Source organism: Anopheles aquasalis, chromosome 3 (genome assembly GCF_943734665.1).
Source record: "Anopheles aquasalis chromosome 3, idAnoAquaMG_Q_19, whole genome shotgun sequence".
NCBI lineage: Eukaryota > Metazoa > Arthropoda > Insecta > Diptera > Culicidae > Anopheles > Anopheles aquasalis.
The window spans coordinates 43,676,564-43,689,531 of NC_064878.1; the positions used below are offsets into that span (position 1 = coordinate 43,676,564).

A 12,968-nucleotide genomic window follows, 5' to 3' on the forward strand; every position below is an offset into this window, starting at 1 on the left:
CGCAGCTCGGCCCAACCCTTGGTCGTGAGGTACTGGGCGGCCGAGACCGCGCACATCGGCATTTTGACGCCTGGAATGAAACGGAGAGAGAGAGGGGGGGGGGGGGGCGTGAGTAAGGGAGGAAAGAGAACCAGATTAAATTTATTAATTACATAAATCCAGCGACCGCGCTATCTCGTGGCCGTGGTAACGGGATGTGCACACGCAGCACCACGCCTTCCATTCGAGGCGATCGTTTGAAGGTAGCTACGATCGGTTTCGCGATCGAAAGATTGAAACAAATCGATTCCACAATGTCGAGGAGAGTGAGGGAATACGACGTCCGCCTTGATCGCCTTCACTCCCGATCGATCGTCGTAAAGCTCAGAGCAGATTGAGATATAAAAGCACCGGTTAGTGAAAGAAACCAACATACCGGCGATCCCCAGCCTGCCTGCCTTTCGGTATAATGAGCTGCTCTCTGAGTGTGGAGCGAGGAACTCGAGACGGTTGTACTGTACTTTATGACCCGCGGTAGAGACCACAAAGTGGCCTTTCCATTATTCGGCAGCTCGTTTGCTGCTTGGCTGCTCCAATAAACATTTTGAGTGAATGCATTTTCGAGGAAGCTGGTGCCATACCAGCCATTAGTGCACACGCGCCCCGGATCCAGAGAAGAGTACTAACAATGTCTTTCCCGATGCACCACAGGCCGGCCATTCCAGTGTGTTGTTTGTGTGGATGAAAAAATGCATTTCCTGGCGAGTTTGATTTCCCACACACCCGGGCACACACGCGGTATGTCGATTGTAAACACACTTTGGGCATGTTTTTTTTTGCGAGGGACTGCGATTGCCGTGTTCGTTATCAGCTTTATTAGCTCCAGCTCTGAAAGGCGAAAGGATTCTTCGCTCGATTCTGCTGCCTTTAAGTACCTTCGTTCGCACAGAACAGAACAGAACGGGAACAGGTTTCCCCCCGGGGCGGGGTTTCTCTTTGAGGTTAGGGGTAACCATAACACCCGGCCCGGGAACACACCGATTACTGGTCGATTCCGAGGCCGTGTTGACGATTCGACTAAATCCCTTAAACCTGTTCCAATTGAATTGAGACGTTGCTTGTTGTTTTCGTTGTCATCGTCGTCGTCGTCGTCGTCATCGTCATCATCATCGATGGCCGTCCGATGGCGCATCGTAAACGCTCCGATTTGAAGTGGTTTCTTTGTAAGAGCAGGAGAGACTTTCCCAATCCCGTTAACCGGCAACAGGAACAGCAGGAGCAGCAACTACAACAAAAGCTCCAACACCGGCTCCGGGCATTCATATCCCTTCTCCTTGTTTTTTTTCTGTGCCGGTTTTGTGCTTTGTTCAACAGCCGGCGCCCATGTTGCCGTTTGCCGATTGTTTGTTATCGAGCCCATCAAACGGTACGGCACCTGGTTGCTGGTGCTGCGGATCATTCTTTCAATTTCCAGTCGAGTGGAGCATCTCCTCTTCAAGGTGTAACCATTGTCGTACGGCCGATGATGTGCCGCCCCATCAGAGGATTCTGAAGCAGGTTCCCCCCAGTCCTCAACCGTGTATGTGCTCAAGTTCTTCAGCACTGCGTTTTCATCGTCATTCGGTGCCAACACCACCGGACCGACACCTGTGTCCAGTCCAAGTCGGTCGCTCTGTGCGCTCCACAATCACAACGCAAACAACCGCCCCGAGTCTCCGCCGGTTCTCGATTATCACAATCATAAGCATGATTATTGCTATTAAGGTATTACAGCCGGGCCCTCTCGACCACTTGAGCAGCGGAGAAGCAGGGCTGTCTTACGTCTATTATTATTTTATTAGTCGCTCAATTCCGTTCCCTCCCCGAACTCTCTTTCATCGCGGGAAAGATTTCTTATGAGAAGGGTTCGAGAAGAGGCTGACGCTTCAAGTGGACACATAACAACCTGTCCTCCGGTGCGTAGCTGATTTGCATTCGATCCTCTCCTCTACTTCGGCAACTTAAAACTGTGTTTACGGTTCTCCTAATGAGATGTACGGGGATTCCATCGGGTGTGATCGGAACATCGGAACGCAAATCGAACCACTTGTGTTCCAACGGGAGCACAAACCCTTCTCCAGTGGGACCAGCGGTGATCGCTTTTACATATCAAAGACAAGGTGCTCACACGCTGATAGAGATGGTTCCTTCGGGATAGCCTTTAGTCTCACACTAGGTCATTGTGATGTAGATCAAAAGCGCGGCCATTGTTCGAGTGATTTTGGGCCAAGGGACGCCCCAAAACATGTTTGTAAAAATCAATTTCTTTTAATGTGACTGCTCCCGATATGTTGCGCCTCACGGAGCTTCACATTTCACCAAATTACAGATCCTCCTCAGGCTACAGAGCGAGCGAACACGCAGACGAGAAATGTCCAAAACCGATCCCGGTAACGGAACGAAAACAGGTTGGAATTGGCGTGTGTGGCGTGTGAGATCGAACTCATCTTCGCGAATCCTCACCTCGGTGATTCGAGAGCTGCCTTGCTATCATAACGTTTATGAGCTTTATTGATGTTGCGTCTGCCGTTTTATGGCCAAACCTGCAGATAGAGACTGGGACGATAGAAAGTGGCAGAGGGCACAAATTTAGCGACCGATTGGCGGACCTCTTGGCCCCCGGCGGGTGCCAGATGCCGTCGGTGTGCGGATGAGCATCTCATTTCGCAGCCATAGCCACATTTCCAGGCGCATAAATTAATGAATCGCACCCCAAAACGATAAGCTGGCGGTCGGTGCGAAAGCAAACCGGGGCAATCTAAACCCCCACAATAGAAGCACAATAAACACAGATCGCTGCGGATCTCTGCTGGGCGGTGGTGCGAGGGGAGTCGCTGATCGCTGATGCGAATGCTCTGATGTTTTGATGAATCCAGGGCTGCTGCTGCTGCTGCAGCGTGGCTGCCTATTGCACGATTCCTGGCCAGGTGGCGGACGGACCAGAAAAAACAAAACAGCAAAGCAAAGCAGCAACACAACGCAGCAAAAATCGTTTCTTTTATCGGCAATGCGGTGCGGCGGCATTGATTTGATAGTTCCGGTGCGATTGATGCGCATGCTTGGGGTGTGTTGTAAATGCTGGCCGCTCTTGTGATGACTGGTGGATGGTGGAAAAGCGCACGCATCTGCAGCAGTTCATTAACCTGGCGGCTGCATGAATTATGTCGATCCAATAATAGATTCAACAGCAGATTGCTGGAGCGATGGACTTTTGTGGCGCATCAATAAAGCATCCAGCATCGTCCACGTCGATCGCCGGAATGTGCGAAGACCCAAATCCCTACAGAGTTCTTCCCGGGGGCTGGATGGTCAGCACACAAAAGCAACAAAGCACCGGTGCGCTGGTGCCCGGTTAATGACGTATAATGATGACCAATTTTACGGCGTGTTCTCGACGCATGCGCGTCAACGGCGACAACGGCTACGGCGCGACCAGACCACAATCAACATAACGACCCTGGCTGGCAACATAAGCCGAGCCAGCGAACCGCGCGGTAATTTAGCGCGCACATGACGCATCCCGAGCGCGCGCGCGCGCGCACGGGTTGTAATGCAGCCATGTTCCTGGCTACTGACCTGCTTAATGGGGTCGCTGCCACGGTGCGCTCGCCGTATGCGCGGAAGTGCTAACCAACCAATAATGTCTCGCCTTGACCGCTACCGAGACAACGGTACCGGAGCACGCGAGTTACGTGGCCATTCTCGGGTTGCCAGGTCCCGGTAGTATCGCCAGATGAAATTTGGTGACTCGTTAAGGTCAAAGACAAAGTGTGACTGGAGTCGCTCAGGCCTTAATCCAAATCGCTATACCAAACTCGGTGTGTGGAGAATGTTTGTCCAATCATTCCAGGAGTGGACGATTGGTATACACTCGCGCAGAAGCAGCTGTTACTGGCCCTTTTGTGCAGTTGCGTTTGCACAGTTGCACCGCCATCAACACGTCACAACAGATAAACAACACAAATTGCACCACTCGGCGAGTGGAGTGCAAGAGGTCAGGTGCCACTTACTGCCCGGTGGCCCCACAGGCCACCCGGAATCGCCGCTAGAACCCGCGAACGGACCGCCTTTTGGCCGGAGCTGGAAATTAAAACTTTACCAATCGTTCGCTGGCATGCGCTGGACTCATGCAAACAGCGATGTTGGTAGGATGGAAATGGCCAACCCGTTTTTCCGCTGCTGCTGTGGCCGAGTAATTGTTTGCTAAATTAAAGTCAAGTGTCGGCTTCGAGTGGCCGTGGTCGTGTGTCTATGTTGCAGCAGACAGGCATCCATTGCCGTCAGTAAGCTCTTGAGGGATCGACCTGCTGCTGCTGCTGCTGCTGCTGCTGCTGAGGCTGCTGTGGCACGGAGCAGGAGAGCAACTTACCGGGAAATCCAATCTCTCGGCTAGGATGAACGATTTGGCCACGGTGCGGCAAAAAGACGAACGGTATCTTCTCCTCGCTTGATCCACTGATGAACGGCGCTAGAGTGCACTCTGTAAAAAGGAGAGAAAAAAGAAGGTTCAGTTAGAAAGAAGAAACGTTTGCGTTTGCGGCAGTGGAAGAGGAGCAAATTGAATTATTTTCTAAGCTAAAGCTAAGCGAAACTAGCGAGCGAGAGGTCGACCAGATCTTCCCGTTTACCAGTCGCGACCTCAAAACTGTAAGTGACCATTTGGAAACCAAAAGTGTGGGGCCACGCGGTTTTCCTTTACATTTTCAGGCGGCTGCTGAATTGAAAATTTGCTCCAGAAAAGCTTCTCCTGTCCAAGAGCAGTAAACAAACGGACCAGCAGCGGGATGGGTCTGCGTTTAGGAAAGACGCCGACAAGCGAACGATCGGAGCGGTCAGTCGGACGGTCCGTCGGTCTCTCTATTAGTCCGCCACACAACAACAACGTTTGGTGCGTTTGTCAAAGCATCCGACGATCCCGCTTCCGCCAACTTTCCATTTCATCGACCAGCCAGCTGGGAGGTCGGCTTTTGGGAACCCGGAAGCTGCGGCTGCTTGTTGATGAAGCGCTAAAAGCGTCTCTCGCTAACCGGCGAGCAGCAGCAGCTGGACTTCATTTTATGGAAATGAAATGCAGATACATTTCCCTTCATTGTCTGTCCTCTCTCTCCCTCTGACTCTCTCTCTCTCACTCTCCCGTTTCTCCTTCAAATCGAAGGGGGGCGAAGAGAGATGAGGGAAGCGACAATAGCCGCTGGCGGGCTCGGCCGCAGTTAGCATCAGAATGGAAGCATACCACGGATGGAATTGTGCTCTCGAGGGCCCTGAAGGCGTCGAAGAGAGACCCAACAGAGGTGGTGCTGGTGGAACCGATTTTCCCACACAAATTTGTTGCAAAGTGAGCAGCAGCAGCAGCTGGGAGCAGGAGATGGAGGTGATGTACCGGGGGAGGAACTAAATCAACAGCAGAAGTGATGCGCAGAATGAAGTTTTCCAATGTAAACTAGCCCCTTCTTCGCCTGCCGGCAGTCTAACCGTGGTGGCCCTAGCTGTAGAAGCTCACAGGGAATAAACTCTGGAGTTCCCCAGCCTGGGCTGAGAGGGGTGGTCCAGATGCTAGATCACGGAATTCACGGTTTTCGGTTCGTTCCGTTCCGTTCCGAAGCGAACGCTGCGTTGCTTTGGATGCGCTTCACGCTGCATCAGCCTTCAGGCGGTGTTTGGCGGGGGAGAGGGATAGAAGGAGAGGTGAGGGTGTTGAAGAACCGTGAAGAACGATCCGGACCGGTACACCGGTACGGTACGCCCGATCCATACTATTGTTTGCATATCCGTTTTGTTCCCAGGCCTGCGTCGATCTGGCACTGATCAGCCACTGAGATTCAATGACGATCATCCCGACCCGTTGATGGTTGGCCACTTTTCGCAACTCATCGCGCACTAGCGCGTAGCCTATGACCTCGGAGTGCGGTGTGACCGGTAGCCAACTGCTCGGTCACTCGCGCTCATCGATCGATCGGTTCCCAAAGTCATCGTGGACGATGCAAAATCGAATGTCGGAACTGGTACCAACTGATCGCTCCTTAGTTGTGCTATTTTGACAGCCAGAGAAGCGCGCTCTGGTCACAAAAACACTACGACAACTATTTTTAGTCGACTCAAGTCACTCGACGACAGTAATTTGACAACCGATTTGTGGATCTGGTTTCCTTTCGACTGCCCAATCCAAAGGGAATCCAACGCACTTTCCAATGCGCTGTATGTTGGGCTTCATTTCTCGCCTTCTCACCGCTCTCCAACGCTTGGATTAATCGTTGGCCCAATTTCTGACACCTGAGTGTCTCTAAAACGTTTGTTGACAATCTTGGAGAACCGTGTGCCGGACCGACATTAATCGGGCGCGGTAAATTACAACAATTGACGACGACGACAGCGATGGCGACCATAACCTTAAACTTCCAACCATCCTACCAACCAACCATCATCATCATAATCGTCATGATGATCGTTCGCCAGCTTTCGTGCACTTAAATCCATATCCACCACGGACGACGACGACGACGACGACGAAAGCGCCCGCGCCAAAATGATTTGCCATTAATTTCGGACCTCGTAAACAATGGGCCTCCCCGCCGGGTGGAGAAAACCACCCCGACCACCGGACCACCGGGCCTAATCTGCTAATACGCTTCTCGCCTTGACCACCACTGGCACCACCGGCGAGAGTCTGGGTATTTGGATTAATCGCCGAATCTGGGCAAAAGAAAGCGTACGGTCGATGGTGCCGCCTCGTTTACGCCCGAAAGGAAAAACTCCCCGGGCCAGTACATCCATGGAGCTAGTTTCCCTGACTGGCTTGCCCGGCTGGCTGGCGCTGGTTTTGTAGCTTTCCTTCAGTTTCGGACACACGAGCTATCGCCAAAGAACCGCTACTTTGCGCGGTAGGCCAGTTTCGGCTCCATAATGCACCCCTCGCAGCAGCATAAACGCGGTCGCGGAACGTCCGAGTCTGCATCATAAAAAAAGGGAAGGAAAAAAGAAGAATCTCCGCCAAAACCGATGCTGCAATAGCCACTGCCACTTTGTCTGTCTCGCATTTTCCGCATTTTATTGTCCAACCCTCGGACTGGGAGAGTGCTTATGGGCTGCATCCATGCCCAACTGCCCGTTGGGGACACACATCCGATTGTGGCGTCCCCCGTCGGTGCATCCCATCCGAAACGGTTGACCCAATTCTCGGGATTGGGCGCGAACAACGCGCGCTTCATAATTCGTTTAATGCTCTCGCTAGTCGCTGTCATAAAAAGGGCCGGACACGATCCGAACCATACAATTGACCAGCCCAACCCCCCGGGGGCCAGCGCACCCCAAAAGTTTGTCGTCATTTTTTCCCAAACCCACCCCCCCCCCCCTGCCCCCCCAAATAATTGATGCAAAATGGTTGGAGGGGATGGAGAAGTGCTGCCATTCGATTTCATTTTCTAATCCCAATTTTAAATCAAAATTTGAGGGGCGGTTGCACCCATTTTTGGGCTGCCAGGGTGGAGAGGTGGAGACCCGGGAAAAACGGTCGGTCCAGCCTCCCCAGAAAAAGTTGTCCCTACCTGCCTCTCCATTTTGAGTTGAACTCAAACCGCCACTCATGCTGGAGCAATAACTGTTTAATCATCATGTTGGTCACCTGGCTACGGGTCCGGGGTTTTCGAGTTTTCTTCGTTCAGCGCGGCGAGAGAGAGAGTCGAAACATATGGCGCAAATCGCAATAATCATTATAAATTCACACTTTAAACGGTTGTTTCACACAGCATCCCCATTCCCGTGCCTCACTTCGCTCCCCAGCGAAGGCTCCGCGGGAGTAATAAATGTTTTCTCATGACCTGAACCGCGAGTTCCAGCACTCCAGCAGGATCGCCACGGTTTGGAGAAGCGCCACGCTCTGAAGTACTATTTGCTCCTCATGCTGCTGCTGTCGATTTCGACCGGTTCGACAGCCCCGTGATGCTAATAGCATTACCAGCAGCAGCACCAGCAGCAGCTCAATCACAGGAAGGGGATGAAAAAATCTCCCCGAACAGCTGGCATGAGATGAGCATAGAAGACGGTCTCGAGGGGCCGTAACCTCGCCATCCTTCTTTTTTCGGGGCAGGCCCTTGCAGTCACAGATGTAGAACTTCTCTCTTCCCCCCCGGGAAGAAGTGGCTTCTGACCACGGTTACGAGTGGCCCTCCAGCAACGAATGATCATCATGACCATACCATACACTTGAATGATGATTCAAGAGCAGCGGCAATCGCTGCTACCACCACCAGCACCAAATATGGTTCCGTGATCGCGCGTGTGAAACATTAGGCCGCAAGAACGCTCGCGAACGCTCGCGAACCGCGTGAACTGCTTCTAATGATCCGTAATCAGATCCATCAGAGTCCCTGCGCACGGAGATGGGAATGCGATGCCCGAAACCGTGATGATTGCCATGCGTGTGAGTGTGTTTGGTGGCACCGCAGCGCACCGGTTCGGCACCGCGGTAAGCGACTAACGAGAGAGTTCTTGTGGCGTTATAATTTGAACAAAGGCGGCTCCCTTCCTGGCTCGCCTACTAGCATACAGTGGGTGCATCGTGCCGCCCCTTTGGAACAGGTTTTTTTCCCCGTCTGGGATACCATGGCCCTGTCGACGCGTAATTGGAGCATATTGTCTCACATCATTAACAGTGAGCCGTCCGCGTTTGAAGAGGCTGTCGGCGAGAGCTGTCAGCGTGAGTAGCGATCAGTCGATCAGCGATCGGTTCCTAAAACTGTGCTGCCCGCTCTAGAGGACTGATTGGACCGGCACCTGCGTGCGATCGACAGCGGGCTGGCAGTGGCCAACGCTGGGCGAGGAGCGTCGATTCGATGCAGTGTGGATCGTCTCGAGGAAACCGATCACCTTCGGCTCTTTGCTGATCAAACTATTTGCTAAGCAATTCGACCGACGGGTCACTAATGAGCATAACGGGAAGAGGAAGAGCACAATAAGAGGGAAAAGGGAGTGGGAGAGGAAGGGCAATATGCTTACGCGTTTCTCTGCAACAACGAACTTGACTTTGACAGGTTTGCTCGCAGTTGAAGTGAAGAAGTTCGCCGAACGAATTTGATCATCAATTGATCAGATCATCGGCTTCCTGTCAGCGCTTATCGGACGCATAGGACCACTCTAAGGCATGATTTAATCGAATCCTAGCCTCCAGTGAACCTGGCTACCCCCAATCAACCGGTAGTCGTCACTGGGTGGTTGGTGATGCAAATCCGCCGCTCGTCCTGGAACCTGCCAATCAAAGGGAGCACCATGACATCCGGTACCGCTGCGTGGTTCCATTTATCAGCCTCTGAGAGAGATAGAGAGAGAGAGAGAGCAGGAGACGCGCACGGACAGTTATGCGGACCTTCCTGTCTGCAAGGCACCCCGCTAGCTAGCGCGTTCAATATTTGCATTAAGGGCGTTGCTGTGCATCACGTTGTGGAAAGAAAAGGGTTTCTTGTGGCATGAAAATGAGGAGGGGTGGATGTTCGTCCAGAAATCAATTCCTTGTTCGCCTGTCCCGTGCTCGCAGAACAACTAGAACATGAGCACGCGATCAGACGCAAAGCTCGTACACACATACTTCGCTCGATCGCGGATCGCGCGAAGCTCGATGCAATGTAAACAAGATCAGCGCTCCCTCCGCTCCACCGAAGGGATGCAATTACCAGCCGAGGATGGCCGCCTGCAGTGACTGGGGTCCAAAAGTGCAGCGTCTGGTGCCTTTGTTCGGTAACGGTGAGGGCCACACGCGGGAGCAAACTGGATTAACACATAGATGATCTCATGATCTCGCTCCCTCCCCCGGGGAGGTTCGCATCCAGCAATGATCATGCCACCGTGGCACTGGGCACCGGTAACCGTTGGCCATTCAAATAAAATAGTCATTTTACACGCATCATTTTCCAATAAACAACACAACATGTCCGGTTGTCCGCTTTTTTGCGCCCCGTAATGCCCGCTCCACGATCACTCCGGCACCAGGTGGGGCGCGAGCGACATTCTAGCATCGGAACGGATCGGGCGTAAAACGCCATGCCCGTGCCCTTCTTCTTTACGATCGCATTAACAACGCAAATCCGCGATCCGCGAACGCAAACTGTACGCGAACCTTGGCGGTGACTTGGCGTATCTGAGCGCCTGATCGCCCGCGTGACATAAACCAGGCCAAAGGGAAGACGGGTGTTCCATGCTGCTAGAGCTGCTAGAACTCCTAGAAAGCGCAATCCCTGGTCCTGGACTGCATAATGGGCCATTGGCATGCTAACGGTGTTGTCGCGCTGTGTTTTTGTGCTTAGGGAGTCCGGATCGAATTTCAATGTCAAAACCAACGCGCGCACGCGATCTATCCTTGACCGCCGGAGAGAGAGAGCGCTTCCCATCCTTGCTGGCTACTTAGTCAGCTTCCCGCGTTTTGTTCGCGCGAACCTCCTCCTACGCGGGTTTTAATGAACAAAGCGACCGGAGTTGGTCAGCGACACTGCCACACTCATCTGCATACCCCGGGCCAGGATTGGTTCTAGGAGTGAGAGCACAAACGAGGCCGTAGACCGACCGGCGGTAGACGGAAGTGGAACAGAAGACAACGAAACCGTTTGTCCAAACAACGATCACGTCTCGCGGCCTCTCGCGCGTCTCGCGCATGCAACATTTTGCGATTAAGACCAGACCAGCAGCGGCAGCAGCAATAACACGAAACAACAGCAGGTTTCACGCCCCATTACGGGCCACCCCCGTTATTGCCTTACGAGGGATGCTTCGGGCAAACATTGTTTCTATTTTCCGCGTGGCCACTTCGAGCCGCTGCTTTTGGTCGCGGTAACCAACTGCGATCGATTACATCAACGCAAACACAGCGGCAGCCTGGTGGGCGCTCGGTTGCTGCCCATTTCCTCTGGGCCGCGTGTGTGTTGTTGTACGAGAAGATGCCAATAAACAATCGAAGGAGGAGTGTAATTACAAACCGAAAACACCGGCGCTCGGTGGGCGAGTTGTGAAAACTAACAACCAGCTTGGGCAGCTAGGCAGGCAGCCAACATGACACACTAACTGCATCCTTCTGTGCTTATGAGATTGCTTTGGGAAAGTTCATCTGTGCGCGCCCGATCTGTGTGTTGACGCTAAGAAGAAACACATTTTTATGCTCTTCCTGGTGCCGTGTTTCGTTTGTCGTAATTTGTCGCCACTTTGTCAAGATCATTGTAGCACGTGTGGCACAAGGAATGTCTGATCACCTGGATTAAGTGCCAACGAGCTCGTTACAGCTTCATTAAGATAAGGCAGCATGAGCAGCAACGGAAGAGGCAGCGACAGCTCTAATCAAACGATGAGTGTGCGACTTAACCACCAAGGTGATCCAATAAATTGGTCTCCAACTATTATCATTCTAACGATATTGCCCTCCAGCGGAGGGACCTGGAAGAAAGGAGCCATTTCTAACGAGTCAATTCAACATCTGGGAACACGACGGGAACCGAAACAAAAAGCGACGAAGACGGAGACGGAGACTTTCGAGCGACTCAAACCCTGGAGACGGTCGATAATGTGTGAACGTATCTCACACATTAGTGTGAAGCTGCAGCTCGCTGGATCGCTGGCAGGGGAAAGCAGCTGATCGTTAGCGGACTGATGGCTGACTTAGAGAGCTCAAACTGGTCCGCTTTTGGTCAAACTCCACCCATCAAATAAACGGCGTGGAATTCTTCGCCACTCCCAATACGGGATAACTATTTGTATTTCTAAGCGACCAAGCTTAACCTCGGTTGTTACCGGTGCTCCACCTCCTTCGGATCGCGCAGATCGGGATCGTGCTTTCTACCGGGCTGTGTGTGCGCTCTGGAATGGCATTTAAGTGATCCAGTTTGGATCAATTATTTATCGATCAACGTGCGCCCGCTCTGTCTTCCAGGAACATCGACGTGGACATGGATCTTCCCTCGGTGTTCCCGCAGAGAGCGGCGAGTGGTGTGGTGTTAATGACTGATTGGCAGAGCTCCGGACTAGTGCCAATCCCGTAGGAAGTAGCGAAGCGCGTCAGCGCACACCGTATGATTAGAGGGCATCCGGAGGCCGCAGGGTCCTCACAGCTAATTACCATAGAGCAGAGCGAGCAGAGCGCGCGGAGGACAAACATACAATCTAGAGCAAAACGTCAGCGAACGTCTATGTTAGCCAAGATCTCTCTAGACTAGCCTTTCCCATCTTGACAAGTTCGGCTTCCGATTACTAGCAAGTCGGATGGTCTCAAATTGATTGCAAGTGCACTCCAGACGAGCGCGCAATTCGCGATCCCTGATTGACGTCCTTCAAGAGGTGCCTGGCCCTTGATCGCAGTATTTACGCACGCCCTCTACGTAGATCCATCCACCGCCACCACCATCAGACCAGTTCATTCATGTTTCAGGAAGGCTGCTGCCACCGCCAACAACAATTATGCGCACGCGATTGATGCGCTCGATCGATCGCTGGGGCAGGGTGTTTGGTGTAGCGAGACCACGATCGTCTCGTCGTCAGACGATTCGCTTGGCCAGGGCCTGGCCTGTCCGTGTGGTCTTCTCTGTGGATTGCCCAGACAACCAGTGAGTGCGAATGATTGCGGTCTGGCTTCTTGATTTCTATGTTTCACTGCGCACTGGTAATCGGCCATTAAAAGTGCGCCTAGACCTCTTCCCCGCCCTTTCGGAGCGATGGTTCTGGATCAACACCGACCGACCAACGGACCGACAGAAGTCGGTGGCATTAAGGGCGTCTGCTTCCATGCGTCAGCATCAACACGTCGGCATCTTAATGAAATTGAATTCATCAGCCAGAACGAATGCAAACGGGCAGCGGAGCACTACACGCTTCAGCTGAGACTTGTGGGTCTCCGGAGTGCGTGCCATGCCCCAGCTCCAACCCGAGATAGACGATGATGATGACGTCTGCTTTTTTCGCTTGTTGTTGACGCTCGCTGTCAT

The 12,968-nt window shown here is 52.8% G+C and overlaps 1 protein-coding gene across 1 annotated transcript in view; it reads right to left on the bottom strand.

The window, feature by feature from the left end:
• LOC126576679 (uncharacterized) overlaps positions 1 to 12,968 on the bottom strand; it is a 33,249-nt gene that overhangs the window by 15,490 nt on the left and 4,791 nt on the right. Inside the window, exons 4-5 of the mRNA XM_050237985.1 lie at positions 4,388 to 4,498; positions 1 to 70 (exon numbers count right to left, since the gene is read on the bottom strand). The exon at positions 1 to 70 is cut by the window's left edge and continues 242 nt beyond it. Of these exons, the coding sequence (XP_050093942.1) occupies positions 1 to 70; positions 4,388 to 4,498 (181 nt within the window). The remainder of the gene's footprint in view (positions 71 to 4,387; positions 4,499 to 12,968) is intronic.